The sequence below is a fragment of the Sus scrofa genome, chromosome 1 (genome assembly GCF_000003025.6).
Source record: "Sus scrofa isolate TJ Tabasco breed Duroc chromosome 1, Sscrofa11.1, whole genome shotgun sequence".
Lineage (NCBI taxonomy): Eukaryota > Metazoa > Chordata > Mammalia > Artiodactyla > Suidae > Sus > Sus scrofa.
Genome location: NC_010443.5, coordinates 189,265,274 through 189,289,613, shown reverse-complemented (window position 1 = coordinate 189,289,613; position 24,340 = coordinate 189,265,274). Strand labels below are relative to the sequence as shown.

Genomic DNA, 24,340 nt, shown 5'->3' with positions numbered 1-24,340 from the left:
TGGAGATGAACATTCTGAACTTCTATTGCAACTGCTTATAAAATTCAGAATAGTTTAAGATTCTGAGCAGAGATATTCCCAACCTCAAAAAAACAGTTAGTGAAGAAAACTGTGAAGTTGATTGCTTGCACAGGCATTAAAAAACCAGAATAATTAAAAGGGACTCCTCTTTTTTGAGATAAATGGCCACTCACCATGATTATGTCCTCAATCACTAGAACTGTGGTGCAGGCAGATTTCAGAGCAATCAATCAGGGGTGTGTGTAAGAGAATGGGTGCAATGAACAGCTCTGCAAAAACAGGTAGGAAGGATATGCATTTAGAGTGGAGGGGAAGGGAAAGCAGAGGGAGCTAAAATGTTACTTACAGTGTCATCATTTTTGTAAGGATTCAGTCTATTGTAAACGGCTTCAATTACATTCCGCCTAAATTTAGAAAAGAGCAGAAAGTTAATTCTTCAGAGTACAAAACTGTTTGATAATTCACAGGCCAGGTGTTCACTGAAATGTCAAAGATAATCATACACTTAAATTATTTTAGTTCTGTTTCTTACTGTCAATAAGTGAGCCTTATTTTAAAATGTTTGGGCCCCACAGTTTTAATTAGAGGTGAATTTATTCTAAAATGTAACATTCTACTAACGGAATTAATAGAAGACTAAAAGTCATAGCTTGAAAAAGAAAATCAGTCTATATGATCTATTTCTATTTGAATTGGTATTGAGTGGCTATGAGTCAGAAATGACAATGCAGTTCTTAAGATATAATACTAATATATTCTGGTTAAGAGCTGAATGTTAGTTTTGTAATAGAAATAACTTCAACATCTGCTGTAGTAAAATAATTTAGATATTTTACATTTAAATTTCTGCTTTTCACAACACCCCTTTTAAAAAGCTCTATTAAAACAAATGTCAAATATGAAATTTCCCTGGCAAGTCTAGGAATTTGTTTCTGAATACTATTTCATTAAAAATAAAGACTCAGTAATGTTATTTCTAAGTTACAGCCTCCATACTTCGAAAATTGATCTGAAGCAATTTTACTGGCAGTCATTTCACAGAAGGTCATTTTGGAAGCAACAATTTCCAAAAAACAAAAGCTTCAAACAGGAGGTTTACAATTACTAGTTAGTGAAGTGATGACAAAAAACATGAGGCTACACTTACAGAATACAGTGGAGAATCAAGGAAATTAGTCAATATATCTTTGTAGGTCAATTATAGGAATATCTGAGGTAAAAATGATTTAAGCCTTGAATTATAAAATTGCTTGACGTCTCCGTTTTAGTTTATAATGATGTAAGCTTAATATTTAACATGGATTAGTCCAGTTCTATGAACTAAAGTGCAAAGAGAAAAGAAGCAAGAAATGCATCCTATCTACTCTCACACCAAAACCCAACCAACCAGAATCAACAACCAAAAATACTTGGAAAAATCAGAGATGGAGAGAAATGGCCCACATGGAGGAAGAGAAATATGCTTATTCATGGGATGTTCAGTTATCCAAGTATTAACAAAATCAAATTATAATAATTAGTAGGATTAATACTACTTAGAATTTTATAGTACTAATTTAGTTTAAAAATTCTTTCACTGTATTATCTCATGTACATTATATGAAGAAATCAGTATAATCCAAGCCTCCACTAAAGAGAGCCTTCCATGTAATTAGTTACAGTGACATTCTGATATCTATTCTAAATAAGCACCATATATCATTAATAGTAAAAAACACTGAACTACAGGTTAAACATTTTTGAAGACAGAGATAACCATATCACTTTAGAAATTAGGTAAATACACATTTGACCAACAGACACCTAACATTTTCACAGACTGAGATAAATGGTTAGAGTACACAGACTGTAACTTACTTGCTTGCCAATTCACCCCCTGGTGGGAGGCTGGGGATGTTCTCACTCGCTAATGTGCGCATCACATGGACTAAGTCAGGGACGCCTTCCCCCTGCTTCTTTATGATTTCTGGGAATCAGAAGTACTTTTTTTGTAAGTGTTATCCAAATTTAATAATAGCAAAAACTGAAACAAAGATAACTTAGGTTTTTAAAGATGGCATTTACCACATCTGAGATTTTCTAAACTATTGTAAGAAAAAAAAATCAAGTTGACCTTTGAAAATTTATGACAAAGGGATGTACAAAAAGACGCAAAAGAGGAGATACTTTCCAGATTAACTTCAAAGAATGAAAATAAACAAGATAAAAATGTGAATTTTCATATTAAAATCAATGTATTATATAATCAGGGATATGTGTGTACTAATGAGAATATTCCTCTTAAGATGCCAACTAATTACATCTGAGGAGATAACTCCTCTCTTTAAACTGGAAACATGTTTCCTGAACTTTTCCCTGAAAATACCGTGCACAGATTTTTTAAAAAATATTAAAAATTTCAAGATTTGAAAAAAAGAAAACTTTTAAGTATGATGGATTTATTGATTATATAATAACCCAAATCATATTTACATGTATGTTTATATTTACAAAATGATACTTAAGAAGTAGCATGTGCAGCATAAGTCATATACTTGAACACCATTCTCAGCCTAACTTTTGTCTAAAATATCTTTAAATATATACCATTTCCTTAGCTGATTAATTTGACCAGAGCCTATAGATTGGAAAAAGTCTAAATTACATGACAAATTTTTAAAAAGAAAAAGGTTGATAAACCATTAAGCTATATTTAAAATTAAAACAGTTATTAAATGGGTAGAGTGATATCTGCAGTGTTGCCACAAAGATGCATATTGTTATTTATACTACAGAATACCAACAATTATGTGCAGACAACTTAAAGTGCTCTCAAACTGTTAAGTACAAGAAGTCTTTACCTGGAGTTTTAGCATATTTATTCTAAATGCAAGATCATGCCAAAGGTATTTGTAAATTATATGTTCAAGTTCAGTTTTTTGTTTTTCAATGTTTACACTAAGAAATTTTCTTTGTCATCGCTGGGGATCATTCTAGTTCTCAATTTGTAAATACCTTTGAAAATAATGTATATAAAGATCTTTCAAACTTTGATCAAGTTTTAAAATATTAACTCATCATTAAAGCCACATATTAAAAGACAGAACATTGCTACCCGTATTTCTTTAAATGGCTCAAATTGTCCTTTTAGGATTAAGGCCAAATTTTACCGTCTTTTATTTTTTGCCTTTTTTTTTTTTAAACCAGTCTTAAATCTGAACAAAAAGCAAGGATCTCAGATTTGGTTTGCCAAGTTCCTTTATTGCATCATCTTTAACATCTAGTTTATTTATTCTACATGATTCTAATGCTGGAAATCTGCTGTACAAAAATAAAGAAATTTGATGTTTACCTAAACTGCACAATTTCACAATTTAAAGCTGTAACACACTTAACATACAGTCTTTGCTAAGCCAATACAATTATTGGGTAGGTAACTAGGTACAATATAAATGAACACTGATGATAAATTCAATCAATGATGGTTTCAGGCCTAAAAACATTACTTTGAATCATCTATATTTGACGTATCTTACATCTCCTTTGTTAAAATATAAAAATTAGGATATTTTAACTGTAAAGTAAATTACAGGAAGACAAATTCTTTAAAAAATAAGGCTTTCAAAACAGTTAAATCACCTTTTCCACACGGGACAATACATTTAAACTAACTGATCATTAATACTACTCTTGCTCCTTTCTGCTTAAAAAAAAAAGAAAAAGAAGTTTTAAGAAATATTCCTTTAATTGTTCTTGGACTATACATTTTAATTAGAATTGTAAAAAGACTGAATGCTTTTATTAACGAATATATATGTATAGAAAATCTATTATTTCATGTATATAAACACATTCTCCTCCCCATTGCCCTCCACAAAGTCCGAGGGATTCTATCAGTTATCTCCAAATTAGCAACTTTAAAGCTTGGGCAGTCAGAAGCAAATGAAAACACATACACACAGATATCCTCTTACATTGGCTTAAAGGGACCACAACATTAAGTGGTATGGTTTAAATTATGAGCTGAATTTTTTCATTAACACTAGAGTCAAGTATTTAAAAGACTACAGGAGGAGAGCTGAAAAGCCTTTGTTCTTTTCTGTGGTGTGGACAGAGAAGCCAAAAGTATTCAAAGCAAATAAAATGAGGTTTAGTAGGTCACAGCAATATAGTGAAGGCATGTATTTAAAAAAAGAAAAAAAAAGCTACGAAGTGCCCGTTTTGGAAGCTGAATGCAGTATTTATCACTTTTTAAGATATATAACAACTTTTACAATGCAAATAGTTACATTCTTTCTATGCTTTGAAATATAGTAATGGATTTAATTAATGTAATATTTATTCTCAAGTTGCAGTCTCATCAAAGCTATCTCAGTAAAGAATATTGTACTTAATTTATGACATAATCATCTCCAATTGAATGGTACAAATATAACACTTCTACATACCAAAAATATTGAATATTAATGTAAACTCTGTTCAGATGTCAATTCTGCTTGATAATAAGCAATATAAAACTTAATATAACAAAAGTATGTATCTAAAGCAATTATTTAGAATTATATCAAAAACTTAGAGTGTACACTAAAGAGAAAAATTAGCAATTCATTTCTAAAGTTTGACCTCATTTCATAATAAATATAACTAAAATACTTATTTCTTTAAATCAATAAACAGGTACACCCAAGTTAAAGTGCCAATAAATGAACTATCAACATCTCCCAATACAGAGTCTTCTTAAGGATTTATTTTTTCCACTAACAGTTTGAACCAATATGATATGACTTGGTAGCATTCTATTTTATCTTACTGTATTATATATAAATAATTTATATTGAAATGTATCATTTAAAACAAAAAAATTTCCAAGACCTTGGTAATAGTGAGGAAACGAACTCACTGAATAGTATGTCCAATGAATGAAATACTAAATAGTACATACACATACTAAATATATCACTATCAAGTAGGGGAGAGAAATGAAAGACAAAATATCAGCCCTAGACAGTAGTGAAAATCAAAACCAATCTTGATTCTAAACCAGACTAATTATAATTGACATAAAACAGTAAAAAAGGGAGAAAACAAAATTAAAGTGCATATTAATTTAAATAATGCAGGCACTGCAGGATATAATAGTGTGTAGGTCAATGTTTACATGCTATCAGAGGTCTTTAAAGTGCAAAGTAATGACATTAGGAGCCAAAATGTTTTTTAACACTATTATAGGCATGTCAAGTGTTCTGCTTAAAGAAACTGCATAATCTATATGCTTACTGTATATATGCAGTAAATTGGAATCCTCTGGGGAGACTTAATATTCATATCAGAGAGTAGCTGCATCAACGATCACTTAAAAGTTTTTCAAATGTGTAAAGGCATTATACTTGAGAGTTACAAACACCTTTCTAATTGTCTCAAAGTAATTTGCAGAATTATGACAACTAAACTTCTTGAATTCCCAACTCAATTCTTTTCTTCAGCGCTTACATTTCTGCCAGGTAGAGACCTAGTATGTCTTCTATTCAGGTTTATGTTGTCTAGATGAGGCAGTTTAATGGCTTAGGTAAGAAGCTTTCAAACAGTTTAAATTTTTAAAAGCTGGGGCACATGAAAGTTGTTAATAACCAGGCTATGATCTTTATTTTTTTAAAAGTCCAAAGATCTTAAGCTAATACACACAGCTTTTCACAGATAGTTTTCAAATTGTCACCATCATAAATAATCTGTTTATAATTAAATAAACCACAAATGAGACTTTCTGGCATGAAATTATTTGTGCCGATGAATTAATTCATCAAGAATTTGAAAGCATATAAGTACTGTAGCCTTTTTAAACAAAAGTATCCTGAACAGAATGTACTGGGCCATACTAGTTATTATTGCAAATAAAACTGTGATAGGAGAATAACATATCCAAGCAGCTACTACAGAAATGCCCATTCCCACCTTGATCCACTGAACACTAAAGGTCAATCAAAGGCGTATATGTAAAGATCTAAAAGCTAAAATGTTAAAAGTTTGATTATGTTGAGGTTTTTCTTTAATAAAGCTACTTATTTTTTGTTAAATGATCCACCTTCTACTCTGCTTTCCAGGTACTTGTCCAACTCTGCCTCCTTCTTCACTGCTTCTGGTGATACTTTGGGTGCATTTGGAAAACAGATCAATATCACACTCATGTTGTCTCGACTTCCCTGGGAAGAAAAAAGTTTGAGAGAGTATTTTTCTTTTTGCTCTTCAAAGCCTTGAGAACCTTTACGGCCATGCCAACTATAACAACAATTGTTCTAGTGAAAATATATATTGTTTTAAAGGAGAAAAATATATTTATGCATATGTGGATGGGCACCCCGCATACATATAGAGTATACATGGTATACAGAATAACCAACACTCCAAATGACAGGAGAGAAACACTACAGGTTAAATTCTACTTCCACAATCATTTACAAAAATTCTATAAAACAAGTATTTCTGAACATTTACTGGTGGCCTTCTTAATGTGGAGAGATACTTAACACAAATACACATACACACATACATTCATCCAGTTCAATAAGATAGAAAATTCTTGTGGTATTCCTTACAACACTGTTTGACCTGTATATTTGACAAATTTACACTTAAAATGAAATAAATTGTGGGACTAATTAGTTTGCTTCATAGTAAGAAGTAAAACTACATATTTAAAGTTTACAAACCAGCTTTTTAACTTTCATAATTTAAAAAAAAGGCTTAACTTTTAGGCAATACATTCATTTTTTAAAGACACATAAGCATTCAAAATGCTATAATTACAATACTTGGATCAATTTTAGCTTCCCACAAATCAGACTTCCTCTTCCTAGTAGAAATTGGAGTTAACTTTTTTTTTTTTGTCTTTTTGCCATTTCTTGGGCCGCTCCTGTAGCATATGGAGGTTCCCAGGCTAGGGATCAAATCGGAGTTGTAGCCGCCAGCCTACACCAGAGCCACAGCAATGCCACGTCTGCGACCTACACCACAGCTCACGGCAACGCCGGATCCTTAACCCACTGAGCAAGGCCAGGGATCGAACCCGCAACCTCATGGTTCCTAGTTGGATTCGTTAACCACTGAGCCACAACAGGAACTCCTGGAGTTAACTTTTAAATTTTAAGTAGTTAATTCCCCTACACAGAAAAGTTGATGTATACCATTAGATTAAGCAAACAGTACAAAGAATTTAATATTAAAAAGAATTTTGGGAGAAATCTATATAAAATGTGGCAAATGATAAGGTACGGCATAATTTTTAAAATGGACAATGCAGAAGAGAAAAGGTGGAATCTGAATCATAATTTACTAATATCTGAATCTGACAAGTCTCTCAAGAAACCAGGTTTTAATTTATTTAACAAGCATTTAATTCTCAAGTATATAAAGAATAAACTTAACAAATGAATGCTATTTTATCCTTTTTTTAAGACTAAATGGGACAAAGAACATACGCATATTGTTTGGTTCCCCCCAAATTCAGAAATTAACAGTGTGCACTATTAAGTTGTTGCTCTATTGATTTTTGCAGGGCTGTACCTGTGGCACACAAAACTTCCCAAGCCAGGGATCAAATCTGAGCCACAGCTGCAGCTGGAGCCACAGAAGCGACAATGCCAGATCCTTAACCCAAAACACCACCAGGCAACTCCTCTATTGATTTTTTTTTTTTAACATATGCATTGGATGTTACATAAACTTGATTTGTGCTGTATGTTACATAAACCTGCTTTTTAATTAAGATTTTAAGTAGAGCTGTCAGTGTGAATGTAAAATTAAAAAGAATGTTATGTTGACTTTCTATTTCTGCATGCTAAAAGAAAGTCAAATACATAGCCTCAAAAGAGTTTTATAAAATCAGCATTTGTTAAACAAAAAAGCAGTTAATGAGCATTACTGACAAAACAGAACAGTGTGGTAGAAAGAACAGTTACCCTAAGTCAAGGGCTTAGATACTAGTTTTAGTGCTTCAACTAAATAAAGTAAATTGTATAATATTTTTTAACTTCTCTAGAAAAGGGAGCAGCGCATTGTTTACTAAACTAGGCACTTCATGTGTATACATTAACTCATTAATTTAATTCCCCGACAGTCTTATAAGTTAGATACTATTTTCTCCATTTAACAGCTAAGAAAGGAATTCCCTTGTAGTGCTGCAGGTTAAGAATCCGGCATTGTCTCTGCAGTGGCTCGGGTCACTGCTGTGGCATAGGTTCGATCCCTGGCCCAGGAACTTCTGCATGCTGCAGGCATGGCAAAAACAAAAGCAGCTGAGAGAAGTTGAACAATTTGTTCAAGACCATATAGTATAAAACTAACAGAGGTAAGATTTGATTACAAGAGTGACTCTTAAGCCTGTAGAGCCTTCTCTTGCTTATCTGTATAAACAATCCAATTTGATCATCCCATCACTCTGAGACAAGATAATAATCTTTTATTAAAAAAAAAAAAGCTGATTTTCCAGATAGTTTAAAGAGCTTACCTGAAGTCATACAGTCTCATACCAAGTTCTTCTGACTCCATGTCCAAGGCTATTTCTAGTACATCACACCAAATGATCACTAAATTCTCTCTGTTGGTACTACAGATTCATTATACCATAGTCTCAAAGTACTTCCATAAGTGTACTGAGATATCACATGGCAAAAATAAATATTAAAATTCTAAAATGCTTTTCATTTATAGACACTGAGGTCTCCCCATTCCCTTTTTTAAACATGCACTTTGATGTAATATTCCACAGTATTAAAAAGCTCAAGTAGTCAAGATTATTACAAGACTAAACATTCAGATTACAACTATTATATTTTTGGTAATTGGGTAATTTATTTCTAAGAAGTATTACTATATTATTTTCATAACGGATGAATAGTACCAAAAACTTATTCCTGAGAAGTATTGGTTCTAAGATGTTAATATACTAGGATAATAATTAAGATGACATAAAATCATTTTGCCTTAAAAAAAAAAAAAAAGTCTAGCTACCTTATACAAACAGGTGTCGACTACTTCATTGCAAACTTTCTCAAGGTCATCAGTGACTTCAAGTCTGGATCTTACAAAATCACAGAGCTCTTCATTTCCCATAACATCCCAAATACCATCACATGCAAGAATAATGAACTGATCATCTTCTTCAGATCTTTCAATATCATGGACTTCAGGCTCTGGTGAAACAAGCTGCTCGGTAGGACCTTTTCCATGGACACATTTGTAATCAAAGTCCCCAAGGGCCCTTGACACAGCCAAAGAGCCATTCACACGCTGAATCATCACAGAACCACCTGCATTCTGAATTCGTTCTTTTTCCAGCGGATTACTTGGTTTGTGATCTTGTGTGAAGAAGTGAACTTTCCTGTTCCTACAAAGTAAACCTCTCGAGTCTCCACAGTTAATGAAATAAGTATGCTGAGGAGATATTAAGACACCTACAGCTGTTGACCCACTTCTATCAGCACCATGTTTCTTCTCTGACATGACTCTCATGTGTTCATCAATTTCCAGAAAACCTGTTCTGATTCCATTCTTCACATTTTCCACAGAAGGTGCTCCTGCAGACCCTTTAAAATCCTGGTTATTGGTGATGTGATCTAACAAATGCTCACAGCAGTATTTGGCAACCTGAGAACCAGCATGCCCATCATATACAGCAAAGAATGACCATGTTTCAAGTCCACTTGGCAAACCAATCACAGCTGTATGTGCATCCTCCATTTCAACTCGCCAGCCTTGCATGCTGCTTAGCCCATATCGCAACCCATTACCCTGGCCTTGGGCGTTATGTTTTTCCATCTTTGGTTTGTCTAAAAATGCTCCCATTATGTCTTGATCCTCTAGGTCTGCAAAGGAAGAGAAACAGGAAAGTTAATAACTATCTTATAAACAAAATACATACACAACCCTTTTAAGAATGAAGGAAATAAAAAAAAAAAAAAGAAAGCTTTAAATAAGAATTCACAACTCTTGGAATAAGCAGACACTCATTATACTGTAGAACTGAAACCTGATCATTAACAAGAAAGAAATGGGGGAGAGGCTCAACAGGCATAGCTCAAAATGTCTTAACAGGTAAAGTATCTTGATAAAAGTAGTTTATCTTACACTTTCCCCAGAGAACAACCATTTAAGATAGAAAAGACTTGGCAATGGCCGTCAACTTATGAACCAAGTCAAGTGGTTAAGGATGCAATGAAAATGTGAATCTCTTAAGAGAATCTCAAAACTAATTTGTATGTGTATATTAGCCAAGAAAAGCCAAATGAATTCACAGGACATATCAAAAGCCTACTAATTTAGACATCTTAGTTTAACATTCAAGATTTCTCAAAGTTTGATTCCAAATGTCTAGTTTTATTCCTACTTATATGAACCCTCTGAAAAAGTAAAAAACAATATACTCACAACAATCAAAATTTGCATGATCCTTCAAGGCTTTGCTCATGTCAGTTCCCTTAACTGGAATCCCTTGCCTTCCTTCCCTACTTAGAAAAATAAGTACACCTATCCTTTAAAGTCTAGCTTCAATTCTACCTTTTCCATAGGTTTTTCAGCCTTTGAGAAAGCCAGTAAGTTATTATATTGCTTAAGTGGTCCAACCTCAACTTTCACATTGCAAAGCAATTATATATACATGTAATGAAGACTGTTATATGGAAATGTTAAACAATTAATCTACTGTAACCTAATCTAGTTGTAATAACATGTATCATTATTATGCTACTCCATAACCATTAGATATAAAAAGTTTTGATAAGAAGATCAAAAGGTCTAGCACAACACTATGGACAAGCTTGAAAGCTCAGCTAATCTAATCCTTTACCAATAATCAAAAGCAAAAACCCAGAGTTTCTGTCATGGCTCAGCAGTTAACGAACCCAACTAGCATCCATGAGAACATGGATTCAATCCCTGTCCTCACTCATTGGGTTAAGAATCTGGCGTTGCAATGAGCTGTGGTGTAGGTTGCAGACATGGCTTGGATCCTGCTTTGCTGTAACTGTGGTGTAGGCTGGCAGCTACTGCTCTGATTAGACCCCTAGCCTGGAAACCTCATGCTGTGTGTACATCTCTAAAAAGACAAAAAAAAAAAAAAAAAGCAAAAACCTCTGGTCTGGAATGAGCTTACACAAGGCAGGAAGATGGTCAGGATTTAGGTTGGTCTTTACTTGAGTAAGCCTAGTAATGTAGACTTGAGGGCCAAGTCATCACATGAGTCACAACTTAACGCAATCTGAAAGAAGGATAGAATGAGATTTAATGGAGGTAAAGGGGAGATAAGTAGGAGTGGGGAAAAGTACCTAAGTAAATCAGGATGCACTTAAGACACTAGGAGACTGATGACACTAGTGATGCTAAGCTCTGAGAAGAAGCTGGGAGAGAAAGAGGAAGAAGAAAAAAAACTCAGAAAGGAAACAGTTTCCTAGCAACCCCTCACCCCTTCTTTATCCTACCAGGACCAAACTATTATCCAGCAGAGAAGTCTGGCTGGCTGTGGTGTGATAAAACGGATCTCTCGCCTACTTGTCTGCCTCCTATGATAATTCCACTACTAGAGGGTAAATAATGAAAACTGGCCATGCTTCATTCCTTGTAGTGGTATTCATCAGATCACTTTTCTGACATCAAGTTGATTCACAATATGGCAAGGGTCTGTGTTTTGAGTTCCTGTGGCATAGGAGGTTAAGAACCCAATATTAGTGTTCATGAAGATGTGGGTTCAATCACTGACCTCACTCAGTGGGTTAAGGATCCAATGTTGCCACAAGCTGCAGTGTAGGTCACAGATATGACTCAGATCCAGTGTTGCTGTTGCTCTGGCATAGGCCTCAGCTGCAGCTGGCATAGGCCTCAGCTGCAGCTAAGATTCAACCCTCCTGGGAACTTCCATATGCCTTAGGTGCAGTCATTTAAAAAAACAAACAAAAAAACTAATGATACCTTAATAGCAGACAATGTTTAGGATGAATTCTAAATCATTCTGATGAGTGTTTTTATACAAGCATTACCTCAATTCACTCTCAACAACACTCTAAAGTGGGTAATAATACTATCTGCAATTTATAGATGAACTTTAATAAGACAAAAGAACATGGCCAACATCACTCAAAAGGTAAGTTTAGGAGAATAAGGACTCTAATTTAAGGCTGCCTGACTGTAACATACCATTTATATTAAGGCAATGGTCTCAATTATGGCTATACAAAAGAATTATCTATGGGCCTTTTGAAAAATGAAAATTAAAAAAATCAATTTCCACAGTAGGTGTGGAACCTAGGCATCTGTGTATCTGTGGTAAAGATTAAATGGAATGCCTAGATAGATAGTGGACAGAAGATGATTAAGCCATGGTGAGGTTAAGTCATCTGCTGAAGGTCAATGGCAAGTTGCCTCATCTCTGTACCTCAACTCCTTTAGCTAGGCTAAAGCAGTGGTTGGAGGTATTACAGTTAGCCCTCCATATCTTCAGGTTTCACATCTGTACTATGCTATCTTATAGAAGGGACTTGAGCATTGGTGCATTGTGGTATCCACAGGGGCTCCTGGAACCAATCCCTGCAGATACTGAGAGATGACTGTATGCTTAAGACATTTGATACTACTAATCCAACATTCTTCATCTGTACAATGGGCATATTAATGCTTACCTCTGAATGTTGCTGCAAGCTTACATGAGAGAATGGATGTAAAGCAGCCACATGAAAGATGACAAAGTGAGGAACTCAGCAAGTGGAAACTATTTAATTATTACTACATTCCCACATACACAGCCATGTCTAGATTCTAATACTACCTAACAGGGGTCTCTTTTTATAGAAAAGTCCAGTAGTTATTTTCCACATATACATATAAAACTACCAAACAATTCTTTGAAAATAAACAGGGCATGCTTTCTAAAAACAAAACCCAAACTTTGGAAAAATATATATTAGACATGTAAAAATAACAAACCAAGTCAATCATCTAATAAAATTTTAGGTCCAGCTCCACTGCAAATAGAAAAATACAGTTAAAGGCAAATTAATTTGTGGCTGGACTTTTACATACTGAAAATAAGTGATTCAGAAATCTTACCTCCTGGGATTCTGAGTAATTTGTAGAATCTTGGTCAAACAGCCAACTATTGCTACATAAATATAGCAGATAGTTATAGTTATGTAAATATAATACTTAGCAGAAATTATTTGCTTATAAATACTATGTTTACATAATCATTTCCCATAAATAGACTACTAATGAGCATTTTACTTAGTCAAATTATTAAATTGGCATATATCTACAAATATTAATAAATCCCAAGGGGATTCATCTTGTCTGTGAAGGGTTAAGTTTATTTCTAAGAGAAATTCTAGTTTTGGCCTAGTCTTAAAATCTCCTCTGAGCTCATGGTGCCCCCCAGAGTAGCATTATCAGCTGATCTGAACATTTCAATACAAAGTACTATGACAATCACAAGACTGAATTAATCTTTGATATAATCATAAAATTTGGTGACCATTTTTGTATTTTAAAACCAAACAAACTCCCAAATTGAAAGGCTGAGTTGGGAAGTATTCATTAAAGTTCAGCCACTGCCTTTTATTAGGCAAAACCGCTCTCACAATCATAACAAAGAGTCTTGAACCTGGTCATTTGGTTTAACCCACTCAGTAATATCTCAAGTTAAAAAAAAAGCTCCATATATAATTCCACTGTTAGGACTCCTAAGCAACACTTTAGCCCTGAAACAGAAGTTATTAAAACAACCATTTTGGCAGAGTCCTTTAGTAAAAAATTGAAGACTAAAACCCTACAGAGTTTTCTTCTGCTTACCTATGGATACACAGTCTAATATAGAACCCCTCCATGCTCCATTAGCAGAAGACAAAACAGACACATATAAACAATGTGGAGAAAATTATATTCTCTTAGTAATTGATATCAGAATTCTTCTTAGGGCAAGCCCTATTTTTTCTGAGAAACACCACTTTGATCAAATATGTTAAGGGAGGTAAGGATCAAAAGATATATTCATATAACAAAAGGTCACTGCTAAACAGGCATTTGAAGGAAAATAGATACTGTTAACTGAAGGACCTTTGTTTGATGAGCACTGAGACAAGTTTAATTATAAAAACAGGCAAGGAAAATCTGGATTAGATCTGCATAAAATAAGAAATCTAAAGGTTGGGGGAAGTCCGCAGGAAAAAAACCTATATAGCAACAGACTCAAAGCATCTCAGGAGGGCAAGAGAGAAAAAATGGAATGCCAGCTAACAGCATTGGTAGCAGTGTATAATATGGTAATACCTAAGTCATTTGCAGTGTGGGATGGGATGGAAACTCTGCTGCTATGAAACCTTTGATATAATAAGCTACATGGCCCATTAATGCTTATATACAAATAGATTTTGTCAAATATGAGGACGAATAGTTAGCTGACCTCTGGAATGCATACTTACTAGATGATCGAACACTAAGTACTATATTGTATAGCTGGACTACAGTGAAGAAACACAAAGTCCTTGTGGCCATATCTCTCTGCAAAGGATAATCTAAGCTATACGAAATACTTTTAATCTCCCAAGGTATGAGACATGGTAATTTATAAACTGTATCTTGTAACTTAAGGCAGCTATCTCAAAGTTACCTATGGTAATGACAGATGAGCACATTATAAAACTTTAGAGCAATATGAAGAGGAAAAATGGTCAATCTTGGGTAATTTTTCTCCCATTTGAAGCCTGAAATGTCCCATTAATCATTACAAAAAAATAGTCACATATTTATATTTGCAAATTTGATTTTGATAACCTGTATAATTAATCAGAGCCAAATCAATCATAGAACTAATCTGTCTAAGCCTATTTTACAAATGAGAAGGTACAGAGAAATAGAACAATTGCCCAAGGTCATAAAGCTAGTTTAGCGGTAAGGCCAAGAATAGGACCTGGGTTTCTGGACTCACTCTTAATTCTCCTACACAAGCCATCCTGAATGCCTGCAAATGAAATCGTGGAAATCTAAAAATGCAAGTTTTTAAAAAGACAACACATAAGGCAGATAGGCAGGGAAAAAGGTCACAGAAGCAGGCAAAAAAGAATAGCATCATTTCTTTCTCCGTCTACTCTATATGTTTTCTAAACTTCTAACCTACTAAAGGTAAATGACCAAAAAAAGAAGAGAAAAGAAAGGAAGAAAAGCAAAAAGTCTAAACTTTTATTTTTTGCTTGGCTAACAGAAAATGCAGTGAACTAACTGCAATTTCTGGCAATGCAAATTTTAAACTAAATGAAATATACTAATGAGCAAAGAATAGGAGGAAGATGTATTTTTAAAGGTTCAGGAATTAAAGTGGGGGCAGGGAGTGAACTCAGTATTCATTGCTCTAAACTAGAAAATACTCAACAATTCATGAGGTGACACTGAATTAAAAAAAAAAAACACACTCTGAAAGTAGACTCATGGAAATGAAAAACAATTACTAAAGTAAAATTTTCAATAGAGACAATGATAGCCAAACAGACACCACAGTTAAAACAAAAATCAACCAATAATGAGATCATGTCAAGGAATCCTTTTAGAACACGGGTCTTTCCCCATCCTGTTGATTCCAAACATACAAACACACCCATGTCTGTACCCATCCTATCCTCATACCTTTGTTAAAACAGAGTACTCTCTCTCCTCTCACCTAAGATAAACCCCTCTTACTGCTTTGGAGCCCATGCTTCAAAGGAATCTTAAATGACCTACTTGTCTTCCCAGGACCCCAACACAATCCTCTTTTACTCCTTTATATTCAACCTCTCCCTTTCTATTGGAGTAAAACTTCTAAAGACACTCAAATGCTAACCATTAAAAATAAGTCTTTGGGTGACTCATTCCCCTTTAGCTACCTCCTGCCTCTTCCTTCCCTTTATAGTTCAAGGTCGTTAAAAAAAAAAAAAAAAAAAAAAAAAAAAGGTTGATGTTCCAAACTGTTTTCTGAAACCAAAACAAGCTCCTCCAAGATGCTTAATCCAACAGACATTTTAGTCTTCATCTGACTGACTGCTTACAGCAACATTCAACACAACACTTCCTTTTGGAACACCCTTCCCATTTGCTTTTCAAGATGCTACACACTCCTAGCTTTTCTCCTACTCCTAGCTTTTCCATCCTTGTCTCAACAGGCCCATCCTCATCTTTTAAGCATTCAAGGCTTAGACTTAGGCCTTCTTCTCACTCTATGCTAGCTCCCAAGGTACTCTTTCACGTATCTTTTTTTCTTTCCTTTCAGTTTTTGCCAGTGGCACCATCATTCATCAAAGTGAATAGAAATCAAAAACATATTTTGGACACCTCTCTCTACTTCATCTCCCATCAGTCCATCATTAAATTCTATGGATTATACTTCATAAGTATTCTCAATTTGGCCAGTTTTTTCTCTAACACCACAGTCCGAGCTACCATCATCTCTCAATGCTGGTGTTATCAGTATCAGCCTCCCATTTTGTCTCTTCACATGCATGCTGCCCTCCCTCCCATTCACTCCACAAACTGCAGCCTAAGTAAACCTTTCATAATACAAAGTTCAGCGGTGATCACTTTGCAATATACAGAAATATCAAATCACTATGTTGTGCACAAGCAACTAATAGTGTTGAGGGTCAATTATGATTCAAACAAACTCAGACATGATTAATATAATCAACACTGCTATAATGTTATATATGAAAGTTATTAACATAGTAAATCCTAAGAGTTCTTGTCACAAGAAGAATTTTCCCCTCTTTTTTTATATCTACATGAGATGATGAATATTCAACTAAATTTACTTTGGCAATCATTTCATGATCCATTTAGGTCAAATCATTACGCTGTATGCCTTAAACTGATACTGTGCTTACATCAATTATATTTGAATAAAACTGGAAGAAAAGGGAGTTCCCATCATGGCTCAGGGGAAATGAATCTGACTAGTATCCACGAGGATGCAGGTTCAATCCCTGGCCTTGCTCAGTGGCTTAAGGATCCAGCATTGCCATGAGCTGTGGTATATAGGTCACAGAGGCAGCTCAGATCCAACATTGCTGTGGCTGTCGTGTAGGCCAGCAGCTACAGCTCTGATTCCACCCCTAGCCTGGGAACTTCCAAATACCATGGGTGCAGCCCTAAAAAGACAATGATATAAATTAATTAATTAATTAATTTAAAAAATTGGAAGAAAAAATATAATACAAATTTTACCTTTTCACATCTGCACTAAAAAGTTATTCAGTGGCTTTCCATTGTTTTGTGGAATAATGAACTGCTCAATATGGCTCACCTGAAAGCCCTGAGAGGTCAGGCACCCATCAACTTTCTCCGGACTTTCCTTGCTTCATAATGTTTCCCCCTTCCCAACATTTTCTAACACATCAGGGCTTTCCTTACAGTATCTAGTGATATAGCACCCAGTACTTGTTTGTCATGTTCTCTTCCTCCAAATAATATAAACAAATGCTACATCCTCTATTTAAAAAGCTATTCATTCATCTCTTACTCTTGTTAATTCATACTCAGCTCTTCAGATCTTAACTCAAGTAACTCAATTATCAGTTCTTCAGGAGAGCCTCCTTCAAATATTCCCTGGGTCAATTCTCTCAGGACAGAGCATACAGTAGATCTTCAATAAACACTTGCTGAATGAAGAAATAAAAGAAAAAGCAGGTGCAAATAATAAAAATTTTTGCAAAAAGAGTACACTCAGAGAACATAAAAAATAAGATTTTCTGATGGAGAAAACAGAAGCCATAATCAAATAAATAAATTTTTCCCTCAGTTGAAGTCTTCAAACTTACAAAGCTCACTGAATATCTAGCAGGATTAATTACTAAAACCTACCCTATTTACCCACAACTGAAGACATTCAAGGAAAACTTTAAAAAATACTGTAATATAGGCTTCTAGGAAAATTTTGGATAATCTTCAATGGAAAGAGTATCAAATTTGTAGTCCTAGTCACCACCAAGTGTAAAACTGAATCCTAAAAGACAATAGAGAATAAACAAAGTTCTAAGAGTAAAGGTTAATGAACTTAAACTACATAATTATCTAAACTATTATTCATGTTTAGAGGGAGAAAGATATTTTAAGATATACAGGAGTTCCCATCATGGCTCAGTGGTTAACAAATCTGACTAGGAACCATGAGGTTGCGGGTTTGATCCCCGGCCTCGCTCAGTGGGTTAAGGATCCGGCATTGCCGGGAGCTGTGGTGTAGGTCGCAGATGCGGCTCAGATCTGGTGTTGCTGTGGCTCTGGCACAGGCCAGCGGCTACAGCTCCAATTCGACCCCTAGCCTGGGAACCTCCAATAGCCACAGGAGTGGCCCAAGAAATGGCAAAAAGACAAAAAAATAAAAAATAAACAAACAGAAACAGATTCACAGAACAAACAAGTGGCTGCCAGAGGGGAGAAGGTTGGGGAGGGATGTTGAGTGAACTCGGTGAAAGAGATTAAGAGGTACAGACTTCCAGTTGCAAAATACATGAGTCACGGGGATGAAAGGTACAGCCTGGGGAACACAGTCAATGACAAGGTAATATCTTTGTATGATGACAGATGGTAACTAGACTTACTGTGGTGATCACTTCATAACATATAGAAATACTGAATCACTCTGTTGCATACCTGGAACTAACACTGGGTTGTAAGTCAATTATACTTACATAAAAAATAAATAAATAAAAATTTTAAAAAAGAAAGATATTTTAAGATATACAAAGATTGGAGGCATACATTCATAGTTTATGGAAAATTCAAGAAAAGGAGTTCCCGTCGTGGTACAGTGGAAACGTATCCGACTAAGAACAATGAGGTTGCAGGTTTGATCCCTGGATTTGGTGTTGCTGTGAGCTGTGGTGTAGGTCACAGATGAGGCTGGGATCTGACATTGCTGTGGCTAACAGCTGTAGCTCTGACTGGACCCCTAGCCTGGGAACTTCCATATGAAATGGGTGTGGCCCTAAAAAGAAAAAAAAAAAAAAAAAAAAAGGAAAATTTAAAAATTCCAAACAAACAAACTTCTATTATGTTTTAAAACTAAGTTCATCTCCATGATTTGTCATTAGTTTAACTCTTTAATAACATTACACGAAAAGAAGTAACTTGCTTCTTAAAAGCAGTGATCTAGAAAAACAAAATCCCATATATATAACATAAAAGAATTTAGGAAGTGGCCCAATTAACCAATTTAATACTAGGGAGACACTGCTTTCATGACTTCAGAATTCTCATCAATAGCAAAACACATATGAAACATCAAAAAAAAAAAATCCTTTTAGTGACATTAAATGATCCAATATGTGATTCTGGAGAAGTCCTTTAGCTTAATGTCAAACTTTCCTCATTGATAAATAATCAACCTTGATTAGTTAACAAGGTAATTATTCTGAGAAATATATAAAAAATTAAGTGAGAATTAAAGCTCTAGGAATACCTAGGTAAATGGCATTACTACAGCAATACTTTAGTCTAAAATTATGCTAATGGATCCCCCCTTAAAAGCCTATTCTCAATACTAAAATGAAGATTCTAAGAGATAAACAAGATTATTTTACTACAGAAAAATCAACTTTTAAGGAATTAAAAAAAAGAAAAAAGCAGCTACCAACTAAGACTGCAAAATGATAGCCTGAATTTGACCTTTACATATATTCTAGCTCCTCTCCCCAAACATGCATTCTCCAGAGTCCTCACTACTCCTTATTGACCATATCTAGACCATTTCATCCACTTTTCCACCATGGCATCTTAAGTTTGCATCATTTGGTAAAGAGGATGGTACCTGTGATTGTAACGGCATACAATCCATGAGGATTTACTCTAATCTGATCTTTTGCTAATATGGCCACTTCATCCCAAAGTTGCAACATCTGTGGTGAGCAGAATAATGGCTCCCAAAGATATCAGGTCCTAATCCTGTAAATGTTTACCTCATTTGGAAATAAGAGTGTACAGATGTGATTAAAAAACTTCTGATAGGGTATGCGTGTGACGGGTTAATAGGGCTTAATGCTGGTGTCTCTAAATGCAATCACAAGTGTCCTTACAGGAAAGAGGCAGAAAATTTGATGCATACAGAGGAGAAGGTGATGTGAAGACAGAGCAGAGAGAAATCTGAAGATGCTGGCCTTGAACATTACAGTGATGTGGCTACAATCCAAAGAATGCTGACAAGTACAAGAAGCTGGAAAGGGCAAGGAATGCATTCTTCCCTAAAGCTGCCAGACTGAGTACATCCCTACAGACACCTTGCTTCTGGTCTGGTGAAACTGATTTTGGACTTGTGACCTCCAGAACTGTAAGAGGATAAATGTGTATGACAAATTAGAAACTACAGTATAAAAAGTATTAACAGAGCTAAGGAATGAAATTTAAGAAGTAAAACATTATTGTATTATTTTAAATAACATGAAAAGCAATAATGAGAGCAAAGAACCTACAGAAAACCATCTCCAAGGTGTAAAAATGGAAATAAGAGAAAAATCATCCAGTATGCAGATAATAAGAAGAGATAAGAGTAGATTAAAGATAGAAACACTGTAGATCCAACAGTTTATTAGTACACAATAAAAGGAAAATCAAATAATGGAAGAGAAATGAAATTTCAAAAAAAGGAAAAATTATTCTTAAACTGGAGGAAAATTTGAACTTGAGAATTGAAAGCATTCATCAAGTCTAGATAATTTTAGTAGAGACTGACCAATACCAAAGCATAATTTGGTGAGGATAATGAATTTTAGGAATATGAGAATTTAGACAAATATAACACGCCAAATAATAACAAAAACAAACCAGAGTGGCCTCGAACTTCTTTGCAATGTCAAATGATAGGCAACAATGAAGTAATGCCTACAAATGTGAGGGTAAAGGATATTTCAAGAACTCTAGACCTAGCAAAGTTGGCATTTATTATAAAGATAACAGGCATTATATGCCAGCACTAAAAAATTGTATCATCCATGTACAATTCCTGAAAAATCTGTTTAAAGACAGAGTTATGCTATCAAGTGGTTAATCAAAACAAGAAACTCAATAATGGAGATGTCCTAGTATTATATAGGGCTTTGAAGTGGGCAAAACATACTAAGCAAATATAACCAAAAAGAAATCAAGTGTTGCAATTTTAATTTCAGACAAAGGAAAGCATAAAGAATAAAGCAAAAAAGAGGATGGGTATCCTTCTTTAACTGATGAGGGTGTTGTCTAAAATTACAATTTTACTTACAAATTTTATGTGCTGTATTACTATTTTTTTGTCTTTTGTCTTTTTCTTTAGGGCCATATGGAGGTTCTCGGTCTAGGGGGTCGTATCGGAGCTGTAGCTAATGGCCTAAGCCATAGCCACAGCAACACAGGATCCAAGCCATGTCTGCGACCTATACCATAGCTCATGGCAACGCCAGATCCTTAACCCCCTGAGCGAGGCCAGGGATGAAACCCACATCCTCATGGTTCCTAGTTGGATTCGTTAACCACTGAGCCATGATGGGAACTCCTGTGCTATATATTTTTATGCCAGATAATTCACAGCAAACTTATCAAAAATACCATATGCTAAAATCAAAATGATATATTCTGTTCAAACACACTGAAAACATTAATTAAAATGAAAGCATTTATTGGATTCTATATTGAAAAACAAAAGCTTTAGAGTTTCCTAACACACCCCCACCCACCTCACCCCAGGGACCAAGTAAAAGGAAAAAAAGGAAATAGATGATACCACATTAACTGACTTTAATATAAAAGTAGATACTAGCAACAATAAAACTTCAAACATCTCAAAATTTCTTTAAAAGGCATGCTTTTTTATCAACTTTGCATTTAGTTTGTATATTTTTACAATTTCAGAATACTTTGAAACAACAGTAATGAGAAAAATATCACATCAAAGTCCATGAGATGTGATCAAATCTTCTTCAGGGAAACTCATACTCATACTTAGTAAAAAAGTAAAGGTTAGTATAGTAAATATTCAAGAAGTAAAAAGAATAGCCACGCATATACACAAAAAAAACCTAAGGAAAGCTAATGGAATACTTTATGAAAGATAAGGTAAATAGGATAGAGAAAAGTGAGTAAAATAATAAACTGCTAGTTAGCCTAATTAAGAAAAACTATTATTCAAACTTAGAAACCAAATGCTATACTCACCTCACAGATAGATATTTTTTTGTTGTTTTTTTATGAAACACACTGTAAAAATCTTTGTCAATAAATTTGAAAACATGGAGGAAATTGACAATGTTCTAGGAAAACAAATGATCAATTTTTTTTTTTTCAAAGAAGGAACAGAATAAAGATCAGTAACTCTGGAGCAAAATGAAAACATTATCAAAAAACTGTCCCTCAAAAAAGCTCTAGGGCTCATGAAAAACAAAAGCAAATAGGCTGAAGAACCATTCCAGGTTAAAGACAAAAAGATATGACAAGAGGAGTTCCCACTGTGGCTCAGCAGTAATGAACATGACTAGTATCCATGAGGATGCAGGTTTGATATCTGGCTCTGCTCAGTGGGCTAAGGGTCCAGCATTGCCATGTGCTGTGGTGTAGGCTGCAGATGTGGCTCATATCCTGCAATTCAACCAACCCCAGCCTGGGAATTCATATGCCACAGATATGGCACCCCTCCCCCCAAAAAAAGATATGACAACAAAATTTAATGTGTGATTGTGTGTGGCTTATATGTATTTGTGTGTGCGAAGAGGACCTGCAAGTGTTGTGCAGAAAGGGAAAAAAGTTTATAAAACAAGTGTGGCAAAATGCTAACAACTGGTCATTTGGTAAATATGGAAGTTATATTCTATTTTTCGTATTTTCTGTAAGTTTAAATTGTTTTCAAAATAAAGTTATTAAAAATAAAACTGCATGAGGCAAGACAATTTCACAACCAAGATCTTTTTAAGCCTTAAAAGAATTACCTAAACTACTTAAAGAACAGAGAAGAAAACTTGCTGCTTTTTACGAACACATAATCTTGATATAAAATTTGACAAAGCACTAAAAACTAAAACTATAGTCCAGACACAAAAAATCCTAAGTAAAATATAAGCATATATTATGTAATAAAAACATGTAATGCTAGTTACTTACAAATTTACTGAATAGGGTTCATTTTAGGAATTGACATACAAGCCAAGATTCAGCAGCCTATTAAAATACAAGTAACTTCTCTAAAGTCCAAAGGAGAAAAACTATATGGTCATCTCTGTAGAGGCTAAAAGGGGTCTGATAAAATTCACTCCAAGACATGATAATACAAGTCAAAAAGGAAGCATATTGACTAAAACAATTCCCAAGAAAGAAGAAAAAGGATACCTGCTCATATCTCTATTACTCAGCAATGTCTAGAAAGTGATCAAAGTGATAAAAGATGCATAAAATTATGAGATCAAATTATTACTTACAGATAATGACTATATGATGGCAAACTCAAATCTAATATATTATTAGGAGAAAAGAAAGTTCGAGAAGGTTATCTGACTAAAGAAAATCATTTAAGAAAACTATTAACAATAATCATTTAAAAATAAAGAAAAAATGCCAGTAAAGTTATATCTAAGAAATTAACAAGAAATATTCAGAACTTTTAGGAAAAGAGTCTCAGAATACAAGACACTCCTTTTCTTGAGCTAGGAAGATTCAATATTGTCAGGACACTTTTCATCCCTTTTACTAATAAGAAATTCAGTATCCTTACAACTGGGTCATTTTTGTTCCAAGACTTTGATGGAACAATTCCAAAATTCATATAAATGATTAAATGTTTGAGAATAGCCAAAAAAATTCTAAAAAACATGAGAATTTGTCATGCCTAATATTAAAACAATTTCAAATTATGGTAATTAGGAGTGAATACTATTGCAGGAATAAACTGATCAGTGGAACAGAGGAAACTCCAGAAAGAGAGCTGCAGGAACAAAAATTCAATAATTGATACTAGAAGAACTGGCCTATTCTACCCCTGATTTCCCATGGAGGGAAGCTGAATCCCTATTGCACATCTTAAAGTAAATACCAGGTGATTAAAGATTTAAGTTTGAAATACTAATAACAAAACCATACAAGTACATCTAGGTAAATAGTTCTATAATCTTATGGTTGGAAAGGACTTTCTTAGTATGATACAATAGCAAAAAGGAAAAGACTGACTCCAAAGGAATAAAAAAGTGACTCCAGAGTAATAAAACCTTTGCATTATAAAAAGAAAGCTCATAAGCTTAAAAGGCAAATATCTTTAAGTATTCATGATATACATGATAAAATTAATATTCGTAAAGTAACAAAAGTCTCATAACAAAATGAACACTTTAAA

The 24,340-nt window shown here is 34.3% G+C and overlaps 1 protein-coding gene across 8 annotated transcripts in view; it reads right to left on the bottom strand.

The window, feature by feature from the left end:
- Positions 1-24,340, bottom strand: part of PPM1A (protein phosphatase, Mg2+/Mn2+ dependent 1A) — a 47,174-nt gene that overhangs the window by 6,534 nt on the left and 16,300 nt on the right. For 3 of the 8 annotated variants that reach the window (XR_002335516.1, XR_002335518.1, XR_002335514.1), the window contains 5 exons: positions 9,004-9,857; positions 6,080-6,197; positions 1,879-1,987; positions 368-425; positions 195-290 (listed from right to left, as the gene is read on the bottom strand). Coding sequence is in view for 4 of the 8 variants with exons in the window: in XM_021062332.1 (XP_020917991.1) it covers positions 368-425; positions 1,879-1,987; positions 6,080-6,197; positions 9,004-9,857 (1,139 nt within the window). In the remaining 4 variants the exon portion in view is untranslated. Of the gene's footprint in view, positions 1-194; positions 291-367; positions 426-1,878; positions 1,988-6,079; positions 6,198-9,003; positions 9,858-10,419; positions 10,439-13,089; positions 13,137-24,340 lie in introns of those variants that run through there. The other 5 variants (XM_021062341.1, XM_021062332.1, XM_021062348.1 and 2 more) reach the window with 3 other exon arrangements.